Source organism: Nelusetta ayraudi, unplaced genomic scaffold, assembly GCF_046127955.1.
Source record: "Nelusetta ayraudi isolate G7.1 ecotype Tasmania unplaced genomic scaffold, CSIRO-AGI_Nayr_v1 ptg000011l, whole genome shotgun sequence".
Lineage (NCBI taxonomy): Eukaryota > Metazoa > Chordata > Actinopteri > Tetraodontiformes > Monacanthidae > Nelusetta > Nelusetta ayraudi.
In genome coordinates this window covers 16,859,340-16,882,225 of record NW_027466061.1, presented here as the reverse complement: position 1 = coordinate 16,882,225, position 22,886 = coordinate 16,859,340, and the positions used below count along the sequence as shown (strand labels likewise).

Genomic DNA, 22,886 nt, shown 5'->3' with positions numbered 1-22,886 from the left:
CTGTGTGGAGGAGTCGGGTGGAGATTGTTTGGCACATGCATCACTGTGGTGATTCAGTCGGCGAGGGAGGAAGTCAGGCAGGAGAAAGGGAAAAAAAGGCGAGAGAGGGAGAGTGACGGAGAGAGAAGACAAGAGAGGCGAGAGAAAAGAAAGAGGAGGGAGTGATGTATTGATGAAATTAGGTCAGCTCCATTTTCTGAGTCTCGTTTTAACAAGATCAAGCGTTTATCCTTATCGGATGTTGAGAAGCGGGGAAGAGTGCAAGGATATCGGGCCAGCGCCAGGAAGACAAAATGCTCAATTTGACTCTTTAAGTGTCATATTCCGGTAGTCGTCGCCAACTTGTGAGGATTAAATCAACTGCCTTCGAGTCCGTGGCAATCACAAGGTACCTCACAACAAGATTTTTGCCACAGTATTTTGTCCTCGGAAATGACTATTGTAACAGACCTGTACAATAAGGGTTTGGGACGACAGATCACTGTCGCACAACACGGCTGTTAACACTGATGCTCCTCAAGGGTGCGTCTTCGGTCCATTTCTCAACACTTTAAATATGCAGATGACACACTGTTTCTCTTACCACTCACCAATAATGACTCTCTTGCTGTCCAACACCACACCATATACCATTTTAGCACCCAATTACTCTCTCCAACAGAACCTTTCAAGAACCACCTGACATTCCCACTCTTTCCAAACACATATTCGCTGAGCAAACAAAGCGCAGAAAGGTCAAAACTACAAAGGCCAAGCAATGCATTTTAGTTTGACAACATTTTTGCGGTCAATCAACAGTTCTTCTGTTAGGAAGGCTCGCAAGTCTGGTTTACCTTCACTCAACCAATGGAGAGTATATAAAATTCCCACTACATTATAATAATAATAACAATAATAATAATAATAATAATAATAATAATAATAATAATAATGAAGAATTCTTTTTGCAAAGAGAAATTTCGGAGACAGATTTGCAGCCATTATTAAAAGATAATAATAGTAGAGCGGTATTAAAAGACAATGATAAACACAATAAATAGGTGTAAAAATTACTGTAAAAGCAGTTTATAATAGTGTAATGCAATAGCTCACCCTTAAATGTTTTCAAGAACAATATTTTGTCCCTCCCTGGCAGCTTCCTTGGAAACATTTGGTCTATGAATCACTCATTGCGTCCACAGACTCTGGGCTGAGAAATGCATGTGGGCTACACGTCTCACCTTGTGAGTTTGGTGCCAATCTGCTGCCTGGACTCCAGTCTCTCCTCATCTGTCTGCATGGGCAGGATGTTTTTCTCCTCCAGCTCTCGTTTGGAAGGTCGGTTACTCAGCTTGATGGCAAGAGAGTCTTTGCGCAGGACCTTCTGAGCCAGCGTACCTGGATCCAAAAAGACTGCAGTCAGCTGATGAGAGGAGCCCCAGACGTGAAAAAAAATCCTATTCATCTTAATGAGTAACATTGGATTGACGGAAAAATTTGCAACCGGTATAAAAAGGACCAAATGTCATTACCAATGAAATTGTAACTTGCTATTTATTATTGTCTAATTTAATTACGTCTATTAAGACAAGAAAACAAAAATATATTCATCATCCTCTTTTGGTTCTAAATCTTTCCACATGCATCTTAAAGCTCTGATGTGGCATATTTAACAATTCTATGGGACAGGAGTCAAAGGCACGGAGGAGCCCGCACAGCTCTGCAGATTCGCCAAGACTCGTCACGAGAGAAATGTTTGCGCAGCTGACAGCGTGACGCTGCAGACACTTCTTTGAACCTAATTTTGGCCCCGCTTTGAAGGTCGAAACTACATCACAGTTCCCGGTGCCTTGGAGGCAAACTAGCGATGCTGTCGATAAGGATTAGTCGAGGAAGTTAGTCATCGTCGTGAGCTGTCCTCACCGCGCGGATAGACAGACAGTTCTCCTGCCAAGGTACAAGTTTGTTTGTTTGTTTGTTTGTGCCCCCCCCCCTCGCGTCAGAGGAGGAAATTTCTCAACAAGGGCCCTCCTTAATAAGTATTCCCACATCCGCGTAATATGCCACTCAGCTGCAGCCTCTCACTTGTGAATATGGAATCATCATCGTCCTCATCTTCATCGTCGTCGTCCACGTCATCATCCTCGTCCTTATACATGCTGGGCAGGTCCTCGTAGTCAGACTCGTTGGGCATGTTCTCCTTGTCATCCTCGTAGTCGATGATCACAGATGGCACTTCTCTTCTGTCCAGGGGAACGCACGGACTGATGCTGTGCAGCGCCGAGCTGGCGGGAGAAAAAGGGCCAAACACGCCTGTTAATGCAGCCGGTGGATCCTCGCCATTGACCCAAAGCAATGACCCTCCCTCTCGCCGCCGTAGCTCCAGTCAAGCAACTCAGGAAAAATCAAGCAGTTTGAGTAATTCCAAGTCACACTGAAGCAAGGAGGGGCCACGCATCCCTTCAGCTCAATGAAAACCAAGTACAAAGGACACATGCAAGTGTGCAAGTATAACTCTGCAGTCCTACGCAACGCCGTGCAATCCTCTGAAGTACACACAGGAGCTGATTACACAACTTGCATCATTCAAAACATGATGGATTTGCTCACAAGAGCACATGGTTTACACGCGGGCACTAAGTGTTGACATATTTGATAGACTGATTAATCACTGACTGGCTGCAGCTCTTCTAACGAACCACTGTTATGTAATGCATTTCGAGCTCTCAGACTAATTGTGAGCCATGTCGGGTCCGTTCCTTCCTTATCCCTACACCGGAAAGGCCTGGACGAAAAAGAGGTCCTGGTGTGAGTGCTTATATAATGTCCAATACGCACTCCGGTCCCTTCTCTCCAAACATGAAGAAACGCGGCTCTTGTAAAGAGCAGCTGGTCATGTTATGTCAGGAGAACTGCTGGAGGGACGCCTACTCCATGAGCCCGTGCCCACACGTACACAGAGTTGCTTCGAAAAAATTAGGCCACGTTGCCCTGTGAGGCAGTGTGCCGATTTAGACTGGTGCTCCGGCGCTACATGAAAGGACGCAACCTCAATAACACAAAGACACAACTGAGAGAAGATGCGAAAAAAGAAATAACAGGACACTTTGAATCTTCAGTAAGGCTTTGTGCTGCTTTGGTAGCTTTCCCCACTCATTTGAGTCGCTAGATGTGTCCCTAGATGTGTCCCAAATAGTATTTTTTCTTGGGCAAATACTTTTAGATTTACACTTTCTATTCATATTTTTGAGTGTGTCGGTAACGCTAAAAAGTACCATTAAAACAATTTGCTTCCACTCAAAACTGACAGTGGAATTGATAGACACTTCACAGGGCTTTGTGTTGTTAGTTTGCCAAGGAAGCTAATGGACTCCTCGCTATGGTAGCGCATTTTAATCAGCTATTTACAGTGGGGGAAATAGGTTTTTCGACACCCCATACATTTCAATGATACACCACAACCAGGGCAAGTACAAGAATGTATTTTCTTCTTGTTAACAATGAACCAAAAACAATTGCATTAGTTTGTGTCTGCCTGATGCAGCAACACCATGCAAAGAAGATTTTTGTGCAAATATTCCACCATTCTTCTTTCAAACATTCACTTAGATAAAAATGGCAGCGTGTGGTCTGGCGCAGAACTAATCGTGTTGAAATTAGTGCATCAATCATTAAGCACATTGAATTGAAGTGCGCTGCATTCAAGTATGATAAAGGAAGGTTGCCGTTTGGCACAGATAAATATTTTACAGCAGTAGTCAGAATCACATTAAATAAAAAAAAAATAGTCCTTGATACTAAGCTAACAGTTTCACTGTCGCGGGACAACAATAGGATTTAATTTCCAGGCAGCTACCGACCTTTCGAACCTCTGCATGGAGAGCGCCAGGGTTTTGTTGAGCTCCTCGATGATGCGGCTGGGCGCGTGCAAGCTGCCGTACTGGAGCTGCAGCGGGTGGCCGTGGCTTTGGTGGGCGAGGCCGGCGAGCTGCGACGGCAGCAGGGTGGCGTGGTGGTGGGACATGACCTGGGACGGGGTGCACCTCTGAGAGTGAGCGCTCAGGGGATTGGGCGATGGGGAAGAGGACGTGGGGTCGAGCCCCCCTGGAGGCACACAAATCATCACCTTCTTGGGCGGCAGGGGCGGAGAGTGCTTTCCCCCGGGCATACAGGGCAACTTCATTGGCTGGCAAGAATCTAGAGGGAGAAGAGATCTGCTTTTTCATTTATTTATTAATTTAACGGGGTTAAATCACATCCACTCCACTCATCTGCTCCAGACAGATAAACAGGCGCGGCTCGGTGAAGAGGGCCAGGAATTAGGCCAGAGTAATGCCACTTTCCCCAGACTGACAGATTGACTAAGACAGGGAGAAAGCAGCTGACCTGACCCGAGTGGAATTTAATGAGACTACTATAATCCGCAGCACGTGTGGCAACACAGGTAGAGATAAAAACAACAACACGGCTTATGAGATAAACCTTAGACATGGATGGTTGAAAGGAAGGAAACAAATAGATGTAGAGGCATAGACAGGTCAAAACTGGTCAAAAATATATATTTTTTTTTTTCCCAGAATTGTTTTTATGAAGTTCACATTTAGCATAATATAATGGCTAACAGCTAACCTAAATATCAGCCTCAGCTACTACAAAACCCAAATATCTCCAGCCAGTAATAACTGGTAGGCAGAACTGGTTTAACCTGCCTCTCACCATGTGGAGCATGAAACAAGGGTGACTGGATGGTTTGGAGATGAAAAGCAACAAACACAAGAGCAATGAGATGAGAACAAGTGGACGCACTGACCTGCGGTATGGTTTGGAATCCTTGAGAAAGGCTTTGGAGGGAGCGCGGGGGGCTGCTTGTGGTACAGTGGCGGCTTGGCAGGATTGTCCTGGAAGTCTCCTGGATATGTGACAGATTTCTTGGTGGGCAGGGCCAAAGATGACTTCATTGAGGGCTCCTGAGAGCAGAGCCCACTGTCCATAGAGGATCTGAACTCAACGGTCGCTAAATACAGAAGAGGAAAAAAAAAAAAAAACCAGGAGCAAAAAACAAATTGAACTTCCCCAAAAGACGGTTCAAAAAGAGTTGAACTTGAATTCAGTGTGTTGAGTTTTGAGACAATGAGGAGGCGGGGATTCAGACAGCTGAGAGCGTTTAACCACTCAGGACCCTTTTATCAGCACAGACCAGACTGGGCAACACTGTCAGCTGAGGAGCAGTTTGATGGAACTTTTCCCTTTTCTTTTTTTTTTTTTTTTTTACTTCTTTTGCAATGCTGAGCTGGTTGATGGCTTTTGCATGATCACATTTCAGGGCTGACAGTGCGATTCACAACGCTGCTCGCACATTCCCAACAAACAATGCGCTCCTATCAAGAGCTTTCAGCTGGTAGCCAATGTCACCTTGACTTAAAATCCCCCCCTCCCCCCAAAAAAGCCAAAATAAATCCTGCAATTCTAACCAAGATTCATCATCACATTCAGAAAGCGAATCTTTTGTCAGAGGTTTTGGCAAGTCGTACAGTCAAGACGTCATAGTCATAGTGCCGCAGCCACTAAGGACTCTTATTTGGAAAAGCCCATAAGACAGGTTTTCGTATTTTAGAATTTAATGAATACTGCAGTCAGGGAGAGTTTTTGGCACAGAGCCTCTTATTCTGCCTCTCTTACTTAAAAATTGTTTATAAAAATTATTTTTGTCCACGTGAATCTTCTGAGTAAGGCGTCAGAGCAAAGCGAATGAATATGTATTCAATCCATACATGGGAGGGCTGTCAGTGCCGACCAAAGAATCCCGCATTGATAAATATAGCAAATGTAAAAATAACCGCTGCTGATCCATCAGGCTGTGCACACAGATCTTTTTGATTAGGGGAAACTAGGTTGTCACTGGGCAGGATGTGGCCTCATTCATTTACACTCTAAAGAGTGGCACAGTTGTTGCGCAAATAAATAGGGAACGCTTTGAACTGAACTCTTCATTTCATCAGCTTTGGCACCTTTAAACCACATTCAAGCAGCCTGCGTTTCTAAAAATAGATAAAGACAGACTACATTTCCGAAAATAAGAAAATATCATCTTGTGCTGACACATCATTTGTCACGAGCAAACGGACATTATCTGCGTCAGAAACTCTGGTTTTGATCTCACGAAGCGCAGGGCACCCTGCTGTCAGACTCAAATTTGCTCTCTCGGTGGAAATAAGAGGCGTAGACGGCACGTCTAATCACGATCAAAGCCTTGAAAAATCCCTACAAAATTTCTATAATGAAAGACTAAACCTCCAGATGCCCCTCGCCAAAATCCTAAGCAGCCCACTTCAGAGGCAGAGAATTAATGAGGCAATGAATTACTGAACACCTTTGAATTTAGAGCAGCGTGCGAGGCTGCCCTTCTTCCCCGTGCCGCCTTGTTGTCTAAGACTCGAGGACGCCGGCTCACCTTTTTCAAAGATCTCCTTCAGCACTCCCCTCTTGATCAGCTCGTCTCTGCTCTGGCGCATGGACATCTTCCGCTCCAGAGCTGAGGAGGCAAACCAAGAATCACAAATGGGGCAAACTGCAGAATAAAACATGTGCACGGCAGTAAAAAAAATAAATACACTGAGGAGGGTGAAGGCACTTGAGGGGAAATTTACATGCAACGGGTTAGTTTACCATCATCACTCGAACGACAACACAATACCTCCTGCTGCACTGTGTAAGAGTCACAAAAGTCACAAAACAACTTTCTTCAAGTTGTTCCACGTATGTCAGGTAGCCGGATGACAGATTTGATTTTAAAGCTACTAAGTTTTTTACATGTACAAGGTTGTTTTTTTTTTTTGTATTCTTGGTGCCCTTTCGGTGAACTAGCCCAGATAAATTTCATTCAAATGAATGCAAATACCAGCAAGTAATGATGACAAGCGGCAAATTTTACTTATCAGGTGAATAGCATGTATCATGTGTATTATGTCGACAAATGTATATATCCAAGGTGGAGCTGGATGCTGCATCTTGTGCAACAATTTGGTCAGACCTGGATGTAATGACATAAATTTAATAACAAATCAATAATTACAATAGTAATGGAAATGCTGGGCGCTGCTTTCTTCTTGTCATTTTAACATGACTGGAATGACTGAAGTTTAACCCTTTTTTTGAAAGGGGAAACAACTTAAGTATTTTTGGCACTAAATTTTCACCTGAAGAACAGATTTATTTTTGCGTGTGGACTCGGCAGCAGCTTCAATATGAGATTGAGGAACTGCAACCGGCAATAATCCGTGGTTGCCTGAAAGGGCAGACTTTTAAGACTGGCGTGGATTCAGGTACAGACAGATGTAGCTACCTCTCTTCTCTTGCCCCTGGTTACATCACAGTGGCTTTTTAGACAAGTGCTGAAAATCCAAAATTAAACACATACTTGAACGTCATGAAAGTCATATGAGCAGTGCTATAGGCAAACAAACAAACAAAGACAAAGAAAAAAAACAACAACAAAAAAACCCAGAGAGCTACAGTAACAACGCTATGCCCCATTATAAGCTGCTCCTGGCCATTAAAGGTTTCATGTGTTCAATGTGTTCCAGACCATGAAAGGTTACAATGAAGAAAAGTGTCTCAGCACGGATTATGCTGAACCTTAATGGAAAAAAATAAATCACCAAAAATCACCAGCGTCAGTATTTGATGAAGTGTAAAAACAAAATGTAAATTGAAAAGGTAGATACTTCCTCATGGTTAAAATCAATAAGAACGGGATGAAATCGTGACATGCTAATTATTGCCACAATCCTCAGACAATTTTTCATGACATACACATCTTTCTTCTTTTTTTTTTCCAGAGAGGGAAAACCCTTGCTGGGCAACCGGTTAGATGCTAAACTAGCAGCATTGCAACATGTCCAAGGATTACACAGTGGCGTCATCCAAAATGAGATGCAGCTATTCAAAGCTTTATGACATAACTGCTGTGCAATGAAATACGCATGATTATGCAACAACCATTAACTAACTTGAAAGGACTTGGAAGCCATTTCTTCAGATTCGATGGATATTGCATGTTCATAAAGGGCAAAACTAGAAGGAACTTAAAAAAAAAGGAGGAAAGTTTGTTGCGCTAACCAAGAGTCGAACCAGATGTTGTAAAATTGGCTGGTATTAAAAAAAAGAATATTAACACTTGATTTAATATAAAATGACTGTATATCTAGTGTGCAGGAAATGGAGTTTCAAGTTCAGGAAGCAATTCAAAGAAGTGGCAAGATGAAGTGCAGGAGGATGGCAGTACAGCGAGTCAAGCTGCAGGTATCCAGGCAATCTGTTATGCATCTCACTGACCGACTAGGGACGGTTGATCCGTACCGTGCTGAAGCACGGATGCTGCCCAAACCCCAACCTGTGCTACGTACTGCAAGTCATCACGTTCGATTACATGCAAGCGTTAAAATAGAACCATTTATTTGCAGATGCAGGAGATACAATAAAGAACGACACAGAAATCATGGCAATGACAAATGACTAATAACACAATTAGTTCTGCTTTGAAATCGTACCTGTTAAGTTTTAACCCTGTCATAAAATAGACTGCTAGATAAACATTTGCCTGAGCCAGTTGAATGCAAGGTACGTGTACCAATGTGAGCCCTTGACCTGGCACCACCACCTCTAAGAAGAGGTAAGAGGTCAAGCCTGCTTTCTACACCTATGAATGCCACTAAATATAAAAAAGAAGCGCTGTTCATTCGCTCACCTAGACTTGTGACCAAATGCTATTTTGGACGGTCCAACACGGACCACAGTGGCGTCCAACGCTGAAGCCTCTTGCTCTGTGGCGAGATGAGAAGGCTACACACTCATCAGGGACACTGTGCTGAGAGCATATTAAATGAAGCTGGCATATCTGAGCACAGCCTATATTGATCTGAGAACACTACGCCAAGTTTTTAAAAGGGAGAATATATTCCACTGCGAAGTGACCCAGATAGTCAAAACGCATCCTATCAAACCCACCGCTCAGTAGCTTAAAGTGGCAGCTATTACACAGGCAGCTCTTCCACACTCTCTGCTACAGCCTCACAGAGACTGACTCAATATTTTTTCATGTTTCTTTTATCAATAAGAAGCTGGAATCTAAAGGTTTACACAACGGCCACTTGGATGTCAGTTAAAGGAGACTTGAAGCAGCACAGTGTTGCTTTTCCACCTCAAAAATCAAGATACAATTTGCTGACTTATCACAAGGATAACAGTGAGGCTGCCATTGACACAGCGCCCCCTGCTGGCCTGGCCTCAGTTTGCTACAACACCTCAAAGTGTAAGGAAGAAGAAGCTAGTAAGAGGCTAGGTAGCTATTTCCACCTGGTGAGTTTGCTGAGACATACAAGCTTACACCAAACATACCACAGGACATCAAGACCTTCCTTCCTTCCTTCCTTCTTTCCTTCCTTCCTTCCTTCCCCATTTCCCTGCTTCCCTCCTTCCAGAGGTGAGGAGCAAAGACCCCTCAGGCGAACCTTCATCTGCTTAATATTACAATGCATTCCTAATCCTCCCGTGCGCTCGCTGTCCAATTACCTACGACGACATCTGCACACCCAGTGGCTGCTCTACTCCCCACTGACAGGAGACATGAGGGGGAGGTAGTCAGGTGATCGCTGAGACAAGGGAATGGAATGGAGGAGGAGAGGAAGCCCAAGATCACTGCAAGGGAGGAAATCTCAGTACGACGGCAAACAAACAGGCTTTTTGAGTCAAGGAAGAAAAAAATTCTCCTCGTTACAAAGCGCTGAACAGCGACGGAAACAGTTCCGGATAACAGAAGAAGCAAACAAACACAGTCTTCATATACATTTGACCAGCATTATATGCCCCCAGGGAGACAGCCAAAGCTATTTAATGATGTCAGCACTTGCGTGTAACACTGACGTCAGAGGAAGAACATATTCCACATCACAGACACTTTAACATGGACAATGTGATCAGATGAACCGGCGGGAGATCATCCGTACTGCCCTTTGTTATATCCAGATAATGAAATAGTAAGTCATTGTGACGAGAAAACGTCAAAAGAAAATAAAAAAATAAATAGAAGGCCATTCTCTGCTGCAACCCATTCATTGGCTACCCTGGTTGCGCACTGAGCTACAGTAGTCAGCATACAATGAGTCTGTTGCAGCCTTTTTGCCTGTTGTCGCTGGGATGGAGGGTTGGAGTGAAGGGATGAAGGCAAAACAAAATGGTAGCGACAAAACAATGAGCTCAGCAATGCAGAAAGAAGCTTAGGGAACTGGCAGGGCTGGTGACAATTCCCCAGAAGTTCATGGCAATTAGCAACCCCTTTCACATCCGGTGCTGGGGAAGTTACTCTGGCAAGGATTGAGGATTAATAAATCAAGCACTGGGCTGATGGCTTGATTTCTAAGGCATCGAGAGCAGTTAATAGCAAATTTACCAGTTACGACCAAAAGGAAAAGTTACAGCAAGTCGGCTCCTGAATACACTTTCTATTCCATCATCTAGCCAATAACAAAACGCTGGTCCTCTCTACTGTCTTCTTGAAATCAACATTTATTCATAATGCTGCCAAATTTTGTCAACTCAACAGCAGAAGTGAATTTCTTCCACAATATACCCAGCAAGACAGACAGACAGATGAGGATGTCCCTGCATGTTGTCAGACTGAAAATAACTGAATTTAGAAGGAAAAAAATGCCAATTCCTCTGATCCCGCAGGCTTGGATTGTGTTATTTGCAGCTGTTGAGCCGGTGCTGATCATTATCATTCATTGTTTTTCTTATCATAGAATATGGGCCTGTTCCAGATCACCCAAGTCACGAGACAAGACATGAACAGAGCTCTTGTTACAACACCTGTTCAAGTGCCGCTCTTCAGAACGGTCTTGTTGGTCTCTTTCCCAACATGTGGAAGGTCCAACAAAGCATCACTTTTAGCAGGAGACTAAAACCTTATTTTCTGGACACCCAATCAGTTTTTGGGGTTTTTGGTTTTTTGCAAGATGTGTAGGCTGTTACAGTCTAGGTTAAAAAAAAACAAAAAACCTGCGGCCTAAAATAAAATATCAGCTGAAATATGCTAATAATACATCTGTGCTACTCCACGAAAAGAAAAAATGGAGACACGCGTGCACACACAAACACACACAACTGGATATACAAATTTCTTCATACTGGTGCGACTTTCATGAATCGACTCTTATACTTCCCGTTACATAAGAATGGCCCACATTCTGTCTTTGATCGTTGGGAATGATGCCTCCTCTTTAAACTAGCACAACTCTGCGTGGACGTGTGTGTGAGTGTGTGTGTGTGTGTGAGTGTGTGTGTGTGTGTGTGTTGTGCGCATGCAGGTGCAGTGCAGCGACTGCAGCAAAAGAAGCTGCTGAAATACTGGAGCCAATTGTAGCTCAAGCGACACAAAAATTCCACTCTGAGGCCACTCCAGCGAGCTGCGCTGGTACAGGTCATAATCCACCATCAAGCCGCTATCAAAAGGGATTGAATAGAACAATAGCTGTGACAGATTTATTTGGAGACAGCAGCACTATGTGTCCCAAACAAGTGGGCAACAAAAGAGATGAAGAGAGCGTTTTTTCCCCTACTAAACTCCATTGCGCTCCACCGTCATTGTGACAGAGAAAAAAGGCGCTTTTGTTGCACAGCTCTTGATTATTGTCCTCCACCATAACAGGGAAGATGTTGCTATCACAGAGCACACATGGCTTTAACAACGAGGGAAAACATCTCTGTGACGGTTTCAAGAGCACAGCCTGTGAGGAAAAAAAAAATACTGTAAAACATTAGCAAGGGGTCTCATCCAAAACTTTAAAAATCGTTAAAACGGACCGTGTTGCAAAAACGTGGTGCAAAAAACAGATTAAAAAGCCAAACAGTCTCAGCTCATCCGTGCCTGTGATCACACAAGGAGCTGCCTGGCAGGGAGAGAGCACTTGAGGAGCCATGAGATAACGTGGTCAAGTCGGTCAGAGGCGGATTCATTCAGCAAAGTCACAGCTGGGGAAGTGCAAATGTGACCGGCGGCACGACACTGATATTTCCACAGAAGCCAACGAGCAGTCTGTCGAGAGTTCTTCCGAGGTGTCCAGCAGGCTGACAGCAGAGCGCAGCGAGGAAAATAAACACGAGCACACCTGAAATGAGAGTGCCCTTCAGCCACCCTTGACAACACAGGGCTGCAAGATAAAAGGCACTCTTAGGGGGCCTCCAAACATGAAACTTCAGCGCTGCACTTTTGGCGGATCAATTTGATGCATTTTCAATCACCCTGGAGACTGGAGACTTTTTTTTTGGCAATGGATGCACACTGAATATCTTTTCACAGTCAAGCAGAAAAAAATATGTTTTTCTCCAAATTCACTTGTGCATTGACAGAATAATAGATAATTAAGGGATTAGTGTGTGTGTGTGTTTTCACAGAAATGTTTTTAGAGATTTTTTTTAAGAATGACACAATATAGAAAATGTATGTTTTGGTGAAGTGTTATGTTTTGATTTTCCAATAACAATTTTGCATAAAGAGCAGGTTCACTTTAAGGGCACAGCCATGTTGTGTCACTATGTATCTAAGACTAAACCAGAATATAATTTTACCCTGACATCACAGCTTGCAGGAGAAAGACGTCATGGGAAAACAATGAGACGACACTTAGGTGTGATGTTCTTTCTTACTAAATTTTACACAGTGGGTCTTTAAGACAAAAAAAATAAATAAATCACAATATCACGTACCAGCAGATGTCTGCTTGAACTTCTCGCTCTTCTTCTTCCTCCATTTCCAAGGCTTGAGGAGACGTCCCAGAGTGGCAAACTTGCTGCGGCGGCGGCTCGGTGGTGTTTGGGTGCTCGGGACCACGGACTCAGAGCGCATGGTGGACAGTCGTTCTACTTCCTCGGCTGCAAAGGAAGGAAAGTAACATTTAAAGATGGGTCAGGGCTGGGTGAGAGCACAGCGAGCGGTGCACCACAGTGCTGGTGCTAATTTCAGAGTGCATTCAACAAACATGTTGGCTCACGAGGGTGCAGGCAGTACAAAAACTTGATGCCGATTCACCAGGATCTGCTTGAGTATGAACAAACCTGCACATCAGACGGCATTACAGAGGACGCGTTCCAGCAGTTCAAAGCTGCATCACGCTGAGCACTAAACAGACTTACCAACACCTCATTAAGGGAAAAACGCCTTTCTGCTTCTCATCCAAAACACACAACAGCCAGCCCTTCAGGACTTGCGCACCGCTGAACATAAAACGCAAATGTTTCGCATTTTATTCTGGCTAATAAAGCTGGATTTTTGAACACATCTTGAGCTTCAAAGACGTTGTAATCCCAGGCTACAAAACAGGCCCACTTAGAAGCCATTGGAAGACAAACAAAAACAGATACATGTAATGAGAAAAACAAAAAACAAAACAACACAATTTTAGCTGCAGGGGCGGGATCACAAAGTGGCGTTCATCCTGAGAGGTCGAGCGCCAAACGCATTCAACAGATTGTGAGTGAGTCTTGGATCTGCCAACAGCGCTAGCAGCGGCACAACTCATGTTCAAGTAACTGATATTTGCACCCCTGGGTGCCCTGCATGACAAGACAAAAACCCTGTCATGTTAGTAATGTAGAAATGGAGGTAAGATGTGCTGTATGAGCCTCACACACAAAAAACACATTTAAGAAAACAGACAGAAAAGAAAAACTTGTGACAACGTTAACATTAAAAGTGCAAAAACGCCATATGGTCTTTTACCATAATGACTCTACTCTCATGAATGAATATATGATGTGATGTAAGGGTATCTGCAGGTTTCACTTATATTTTTTGCAAACACAGACCCACCATATTGTAGTACTGCAGCCTTTCCAGGCGATGGTGAGAGCATGATTAACAATCTAACAGGAATGCAGTACAAGTCAACCCCATGGACCGTCACTCAAGTGCACTGGTGCCTCAGAGCCAAGTGTAGAGCAATCCTGCCACCACGGCGCTCTATAAATAACCAAGTCGATGCTAATCGACTCCTGTAGACATTTGCATGACTTCATTAGAAGTCCAGAAGGAGAACAAGCGACGGAGACAAAGAACCGAGAGGAAGCAGAGCGACATCCAAGAAACAACCCGCTCCCAACATAAGTATAGATTTGGGAAAAAGCCTTTAATACAATGAACATTCACATCAATTGGACAAACCGTTCAGAATTAGGTGCATCCTCTAAAGATGGGCTCTGTGTGTAAATGGCAAACGATGATTGGACTGGTTCATGGTAAATCATGATAACTCTGTCAAACGTTCTGGCGGAGAGGAGTGGCAACAACCCGAGCTTGGTTCCCCTCACCCTGACGGGGTTATCGATCCGTCTGATTCCAGCTCAGACAAACAACCCAAATACCACTTTTAACAGCCAAACAGCCACAGTCGACTCTGACTCGTCTTCCCCAAGAAAAGAAATGCAAAAATCAGAGACAAAGGCAACCTCCAGAAAGTACAATTTTTATAATGCACTTCATTATAATCTGACTTTACAACAGCGGACAGCAGGAAGACAAAGACTACCCACCAACTACTCCAACGTATAAGAGTATAAGAATACATTATTGTTTTGTTTTTATTATTATTTTGACAGCCAGACACACCCATCATGTGTGACACCTCTCCTTCGCAGCACAGCACACTGGCTCTTGATTAACAGCACTTTATTTTTGCAGCAAGACGGCTCAATGATGATGTAATGACCCCGAACAGGGTATGACTTCATCCCGGCATGATTCCACACCAGCACGGTCTCATGTTTAGAGTAAATAGGTCGATCCAATTAACACGCGCCCCACCTTGACAAACTAACGCGAGGTCTAAGGCGTGTGTTTTGTGTAAGGAGGAGGAATGGAGATCAGGTCAGGACCTAACGTTGTAGGTCCGAAAGGTAAACAACGCGAGGTCCGGCAAATTGTAATGCCAGACTGGCGCCATGCGCGCAAACACATGCGGCAAAACAGCAATTTTCGGCGGCCTGCTGTCTGAATTCCTTGCACAGGAACCCATAGCAACACTGGTGATGAGGATGAGAGCTGCGGGTCCGGACCATCGCCACTCACCGTCCTGCGTGTCGTTGGCGCGGCTGCAGTTGCTGCAAATGTGCTTGATTTCTTTCCCGATGTGACAGTGGATGTTAAAGGGCATGTTGTTGTTGTTGTTGTGATGGTGCCTCCGCCGCTGCTGCTGCTGCTGCTGCTGCTGCCGCTGCTGCTGCTGAGGCTGTTGAGGCTGCTGATGCTGCTGGCCGTGTCCCTTCTTGCTGCCCAGAGACATGATTTTGACCAGACTGAACGTCTTCTTCTTGGGCTTCTCCACCGCCACGGGCGTGTTTTCTCGGCAGCCCGCCGCCGGAAACCAGGCGCCGTTCATGATGCTCGGCGCGGGGTCCACGATCGGGTAATTCGCCGTCTTGAACATCGCGTCCAAGAAAAAAAAAAAAAAATGTAATAAAAAAAAAATAATAATAATAAGCGGGGAGGGGAATCAAAAACAAAAAGACTGAGGCTCGTACGCGCCGCGATACGGCGGAATGGCTTTAAATTAAAGGGCCCATCGATGGAGTCCTACCTGACGGACGGCAGCATCGAGCACAAAGCCGCCGCCGGAGCCGCTCCTCCTCCCTGCCGTATCAACCTCAACCTGAGAGCCCGGTGGAAGTGCAGCTTAGCTCGGCCACCGCAGCGCCAACGAGCCGCGGCCGCCGCTGAGCGGAGAGACGGCAGGAGGGCAGCGCTACCGGATTCAAGCGAGCTAATAATAAAGCGAGGCAGAGCGGTGAATGGCAGAGCGTACCTCTCCCTGGGCTGCCAGCGCCGCAGACTGCAGTCGGTTGTAGCTAATCCTCGATTAGCCGAGCCGAGGAGTGCGCGCCTGTGATTGGCTGCGCCGGGCGCTCCTCTCATTGGCCAGTGTGAACGGCTCGTCTTGGAAATTTGGCTGGCCAGCCCCGTCCAATCTCTGCAAAGTTTTAGCAGCAGGCCAAACAATACAACTCCCAGCACGTGTTTGATTGCACACTTAGGGGATGAAAGTATATTGGTGCGAAACTCAGCCGTTAACATGGTGGAAAGCTGGAATTCCAGGCAAAGGATAAGTTTTCCATTCAAAGGTCCTGTACAGTATTCCCATCTTCAGATCATCATGTTTCATCCTGGATCATACAAGTGCCTATCCACAAAAACCTCTACACCGTCCACAGCCCCCTGATAAATAGCTTGGTTTTAGCCAACTGTCAGACCTGATGCTTTGCCTGACTTTAGACTTTAGTTATAAAAGAGAAAAAAATAAACCAGCTGCGACATGGTCTCAGAGGTGGAACCAGGAGAGGATCATTGACCCAGGGGAGGTATAAAGTGAGCATCATTGACCCTGTGACATCATATCACTATGGGCTAACTTGCACGTTTTCACACACACTTTTTCGAAAAGTGGGGCAAGCAAAAGTAGTAGTACTACTACTACTAGTAGTAGTAGTATTAGTTGTTGCTGCTGTTGTTGTTGTAATAGTTGATGACAGGACTTTTCTCATTTCAGGGTGCAGTTAACCCTAACCCCAACCCCCCTAACCTTAAGACATATCCTTGGGGGGTGGGGACAAAATTTGGCATAATATAGGAGCTTTAAGTGCTCACTAATAATCAATGACTGCCCTCAAATTTACATATTTATTGAGGGCTTTTCAGTGCCAGACAGGAAAACCATTTTCGCGATGATGTCTGATGGTTCCGTAAGCAATAATTTCAGGTGTATACTGTTTTGTATTAGAGCTTTGACTGAGAAGTCTTTCACAGTACCTTGTATGTAAGCTTTTGAAACTCTGTACTGATCTGTAATTCTATTTAAATAGCAACCATGGCAGACATTACTTAGCGTACTTTCTTTAATGTTAATTGTTGGTATGTGGAACAGATGTCACAATGACCTTTTGCTATAAGGCTTTGTGCCCATTAATTGATTTAGCATAATCCACAAATTATGTAACTGAACAACAGATTAACTGTATGTCCTTCGCCCTTATGCACCATCTGACTGATCACAGTAGCTGAAAGATGAAGACAAATTTGGACGACGCGGACGAACACTGCAATTCCCACATTTATCTCATACGGGCAAAAATAACAGACAAGAGCTCGGAGAATAAAAATCAAAGAGGAGCAACGAGAGCAATGGGACTGCGTTCAGAACGCCCAACACTTGAAACGAGAGCGCTCAGCCAAAAGAAGAAGCAATCCATTAACTATTCTTTCTTTGCATCACAAATTCAAAAGAAAAAAAAATAGCCACCAGCTTCAGCAAAGTACGCTCTGGGCTAATTGATAACATTAGAAGCAGTTAATAGGTCGTTAATCAGGGATGAGACATCAGATCCTGAAGCTTTTCCAATTATGAGTCCCCCAGAACTGTGAATGTCACGGGTTTGGGGGGTTAAGTACCTTTGATGTTGCTTCAATGAGCTGCAGCTTATTCCAGTTACATCAAAGCCTTCCTTAAAAAGAGGGACAGAGGAATTAGATTTATTCGCCGCATAGTGCAGTGCAGCAGCTCCCCTCAGCCCTCAGCCGCCCTATTGCAGAGTTTCAGTCTCTTGCTTTAGAATGCCCTAAAAGTTTTGAAAACTCTCAGCAACAACCCCCCTCACCCCTCTTCTCTCTCTCTCTCTCTCTCTCTCTCTCACACACACACACACACACATGCACACACACCTGCTGCACAGCAGGGTGGTCTTTGGTTACTGAGGTAGAACGATACAGCTTAAAGGCACATCATTCAGCCCATAAACCTTCAAATGATTTGATTTTAAAATGTTCGACAAATATGTCCAGTGTCCGTCGCTGCACTGCCACTGACCATAAAACCGTGCTGACTTACATAAGTTTGAGGCCGCTGCAGCAACACTTTTCCTTACATTTTTTTTTTACACGACTTGGAAAACAAGTCACTTGCTTGCTACAAGGAAGGCTGGTCACAAGAGGCAGTGCCGTTATGTAAGTGCTGTGTTATGCTTATGTGCTTATCAGTCCTCTGGCACATCACTTTGGTTAATTCATAAGAGAATAAGTGGGGAAGAGGGGGCCAGGACTTAAAAATAGATCTTAAATTAAGCCTTTAAGGAGTGTTTTTTTTTTTTTTTTAAGTGACTCAACTGGGATTTTTTTTTTTTTTTTTCGTAATTTCTGGTTTAAACGGCTGACCACAGCTGATATGATGACTTTAAGGGATTTCAGGAGTACTCTTTGCTGTTACAAAGAGAAAAAAGAAAGAAAAGGTCAAAGAAAACAAATGCAACCATTGTTAATTGAAAAAGTTAGCTCTGGGACAATCTTAAAAATGGAACATCTCGATTTGAAATGAAACATAAGCTGTGGCCCAAATTGTATATGTCCACTCAATGCGTGAATGCAGTGTACATACTGTTCTGCATATTGTCTCAGCTAAGGCACTGCCATTTTGCACTTGCTCGAAGCGATGTCTTAGGTCAACAGAGAAAGGGGTGTGTAGACTAGCTTGACGTCAACGTTAGCTAGCATACTAATCCCGTTGCACCCCTTCGCACCAGATTATTACTTCATGAAAATATTCAAAAACATTATGTTTAAAGACGACAACAAAATAAACATGCCTTGGGCCCAAGAACCACATTAAATGTCAGAAAAAAAGAAAATAGAAATAAGAAAAAAGAAATCACCCTAACAAATTTCAAGTGCCACATTTACACTGCATCATGGAATATGATGGAGAGACAAAATGTGGTTGTAGACCTGTGTCTTCACTTTAATCCTCACAGCTCAGACGGACAGACCAACATCATTTTACACACACAGCTAAACTCTAAGGCTTCTAAGATGGTTAGTGCTTTGGTGAGTGCTGCCATTCAGAAAGACCCATTGCCACGGTTGACAACATGCCATGACAAACTTAAAACCGAGCTCACACAGGAAGCTGCTGTGAAGTGTTTGCCCATCTTCTCTGACTCATTTGACAGATGCAAGGATTATAGCCTTGTTGCCGGGAAACCTCTGTAAATGATAGTTGTCACTTGAAGGCAGGAAGAGGCTTGAAGTAGCTTTGAAAAGGAAAAGGAAAAGTGGAAATCTGGACTGAGCCGGTTTCCATGGATGTGGTGGAGGGTTTGTGGCCAAACGCTCTCAAAACTTCTGACTGAGCAGCCTGTCGGTAAAAATCTTCTCTTCCTGTCCTCCCTTTATCGCTCGCTGTCTCCTCCCATCTGTCATTCTCTCTCTGCCTTGTCTGCCTTACCCTCTTGTACACATGCATACTCACGCTGCACTTCAAAAAAAGACAATCTAAAATATAATACATTCACAGGACTAGTAAATACTAATATAAAAAAAAAACGGTCTAATTTTATGGAGACAACGATTACTTCCGAATCAGATGTTTTTATGGTTTAATCTTCAGCGCTGTGCTCAGCCCTCCTTTTGACAGCTGCCAGCGCATTATGACATTAGCTGTCAGTCTCCACATGATGCAATAGTTTCGTATTGTTCATTTACTCAAGAAATCAAACACAACTGTACAGTAGGAGACGGTCCAGTGTCAATCAGGCTGCGAATCCACTTGCTTTCAAGGAGGATTATATAAGGAGACAACTTCTTCCTCTTGACATTAACAGTCACTCTGAATGTAATTCTGCCCAACCAGCAGACGTGATCACAGAGCGCCGTCACCGGGCTGCTGGTGAGACGTTTGCAGCTCGCTGCAGAAAGAGCGAATGGATGACTGCTCGCTCCTCATCCATGTCATCAATCACACCTGTCTGTCTGGGTCTGTCTAGGGCTAGGCCTTCCCCTGACTCGTGTCCTGTGGTGCTAAATGTGGTGTGGTGCTAGATTAGAATGTGACATGTAAGGAAGGATTTTGTGAGATATATCAAGAGGAGGTCATTTACTTCAGTAATAGTTATAAACTCCTACTACTACCAATACTACCTCTACTACTACTATCAATAAAAACAACAATAACAAAAAATATTATTGTTGTTGTTGTTGTTGTTGTTTTTGTTGTCGGTAGTAGTAGTAGTAGTAGTAGTAGTAGTAGTATTGAAAACAATTTGCAGGAAATAGAAAACAGAAAACCGTCCAAGTTTTGAAAGGCCTGAATTTCGGACTGAACGCTGGCGCAGTGATTGCGCAGTGACTTATGGACGATATATAATTTTCTATGCTACCATGTCGCCATCTAGTGGACATACTTGGCTTTTTTTTTAGAGAAAGAGGATGGACGGATGACATCATAGCTTCTAGCCGCATGACACGAGGAACTGATGATAGGAGCGGAGAAAGAACACTTTCAAATCAAAGACTTAATGTCACTAATGCCTTCAGTAAAATCCTTAATTATTAATATTACCGAAACTGTGTGTGTGTGTGTGTGTGTGGGGTAATGACGTAATGTGTATGCAGCGTGAATTCAAGTTGTCACGGGAAATGCTTCTCCCACATTTCAGCTGTGGCTGATTACACATGGCATCTTTGCAGAGCAGCATGCTCTTATTATTATTATTATTATTATTATTATTATTATTATTATTATTATTATTATTATTTTATCTTTTTTTCAGATGGACTTTGTCACTGTGAAAAACATGTCTTCTCTGTTGAGCAACAATGGCTAAAATGTCAGGGTGATACAGCTCCTATTTCGCCACGAGGTGGCGCCAGAATCATATGGTACCGATTGTCTCAGACAACAAACAGACCGCCTGAACTCGTTAGAGCGGATCAATAACCTACTATAGGAAACTAAAACGTAGGTAACGTTGCTATCAACATTACAACAACATACCTTCTCTACGTGAATTTTGCATAAAGGAAAATAGTTTATTTGTAGGTGTCAATGCTGTTGTGCCAAAGAGAAGTGTAGTATGAATGTTATCACCAGAATATGTGTTGTGTATTTTCATTGTCCCACAGTGTGGTTATATATACCATTTCCACCCACCCTTCACTTTGATCCATTGAAGGATTCTGTCTTCTGAAAGGTTTTTCTCTTCCACTGTTGCCTCAGTGCTCGCTCTTGGTGAGATTAATTGTTTTGTTTTGTTTTGTTTTTCCAGAGTGTCTCAACCTTGCTTCATGTTAAGTGTCCTGACATTACCTTGCCATAGTGCTATGCAAATGAAGTTGAAGATTTCATTGTTTTTCATTTGTGTTTTGATGTACTGTTGCGCACTTTGTCGCTATTTAAGACATGCTAAATAAATGAAAAAATATTCAAATGTATTAAATGTAAGATTTCAGTATGCATTCAAATATTTATAGCCCTAAAAATGACTCATCGCCTCTGAATCCATTTTCAAAAAACCTTTGCAAAGGCTGCTGCCTGCTCTATATTTTTTAACAAGGACATGACCAAAAAAAAACAAAACAAAAAACAAAACAAAAAACACAGTCCTGGAACAAAGACAAACATCACTATGTAAAATTAGAATTCGGTTCAGTTTTATATGCAAATTGACATAATAGACACTTTTTTTTGTTCTGTTTTGAGGTTCCCCTCTCCCATCAATAAAATCTATTGGAGAAGCCAGGCAAAGTTAACTGTGACCCCTAAATAGACCAAGTCCCACAAGGAGAGAAATGAATCTTGTGAATCTTGTTTTTCCATTTCCTTTTTGTTGAGCTCAATCGAAGCTCCAGTTAAACCACAGGCTATCAATACATACTAGCAAACTAATTGAACTCATAAGAAAAGACAATCTCCTGAGCAAAATAGACAGGGTTGGATACAAGTTATCACCTAAATCTTCACAAGCATATAGGCACAGATGTCTGCATACAGACCGCCTGCTGCGAACCCACGCTAAAATACACACTGGAACAACAATAGGATTATATTGAAAACAATGCAGGCGAAACTTTGACTCTTACTCAATTTTTAGCGAACACAGTGGCTGAATGACTTCCATTGCTGACATTACTAAATGTTTCAAAAACCAAAGCAGCATCCCTAAAATGTGCTGATGTCTGCGCTGTTTCCCTGAGGGTGACAAGAAGCTGGAGGCAAGTCTGATTGAAGCCAGAAGAGGCGGACTCACAGTTTGGAGATAATTTCGGGCGAACGCAAGCCAACAGAAAGAGCCCCGAACACTTCTGTCAGCTGCGACACCTACTATGCCACGCTCAAGTAAACCCACACAGGGAGGCAACACATTCCCACCCCTTGAATTGATTCTTGCCTTTGTCAGAATCTAACTACCCCAAAATCCCTTTAGCACTGGTGCATATCTGTAGATCTAATCTTGTGTGGCAGTGTGTTCATGCAGAAGGCATCGCTCCATCGGGAAACTACTCACAGTCTTCTCAGTCAGGCACGCTGCTCATATTGTGCGCGACATTCTCAAAGGGATGAAACTGGTGACTTGAGGAATATGTAGCCGATCATAAAAAAATATTGGTTTCAATCTGCTGATCTGTGTCTGACAGACCTCGAAGCAAAGGAACCCTTGGGGGGGGGGGGGGGGGTCACACTTATTGTTTTGCCTCCTGCACTAATTCCGTTAATCAGCCAGGAGCCATCTTTCTTCAGGCCAGTGTGGGCTTTTGCTGTTGTTACTGCACTGTGGGCTCGCAAGGACACTGCTTATCGCACTACCTAATGAAAGATGAAATGACAAAAATGAGCACACAGTATGTTCTTCTTGTCTTTCAGTGAGGCTGCACAGGGTGTGTTACACCACTTCAAATTTCCAGGTAATGAAAAAAAGCTCACGTTGTGTGACACAAAGTTGGTAAAAAAAGGACAGATGAGATGAAAGCAATAATGATCTGGCTTCGGACTGCAACTCTCCTCTGGGAGGTTCTGCTTTTTCGTTTGACTGAAGCTTTC

The 22,886-nt window shown here is 43.6% G+C and overlaps 1 protein-coding gene across 3 annotated transcripts in view; it reads right to left on the bottom strand.

The window, feature by feature from the left end:
* LOC142885231 (phosphatase and actin regulator 1-like) overlaps window positions 1-22,886 on the bottom strand; it is a 39,427-nt gene that overhangs the window by 9,677 nt on the left and 6,864 nt on the right. The window contains exons 1-8 of one of the 3 annotated variants that reach the window (XM_076021482.1): window positions 15,606-15,887; window positions 15,098-15,446; window positions 12,742-12,906; window positions 6,431-6,511; window positions 4,790-4,993; window positions 3,840-4,176; window positions 2,065-2,264; window positions 1,221-1,377 (exon numbers count right to left, since the gene is read on the bottom strand). In XM_076021482.1, coding sequence (XP_075877597.1) covers window positions 1,221-1,377; window positions 2,065-2,264; window positions 3,840-4,176; window positions 4,790-4,993; window positions 6,431-6,511; window positions 12,742-12,906; window positions 15,098-15,407 — 1,454 coding nt within the window. In that variant the 5' untranslated portion in view covers window positions 15,408-15,446; window positions 15,606-15,887. Of the gene's footprint in view, window positions 1-1,220; window positions 1,378-2,064; window positions 2,265-3,839; window positions 4,177-4,789; window positions 4,994-6,430; window positions 6,512-12,741; window positions 12,907-15,097; window positions 15,456-15,605; window positions 15,888-22,886 lie in introns of those variants that run through there. The other 2 variants (XM_076021481.1, XM_076021484.1) reach the window with 2 other exon arrangements.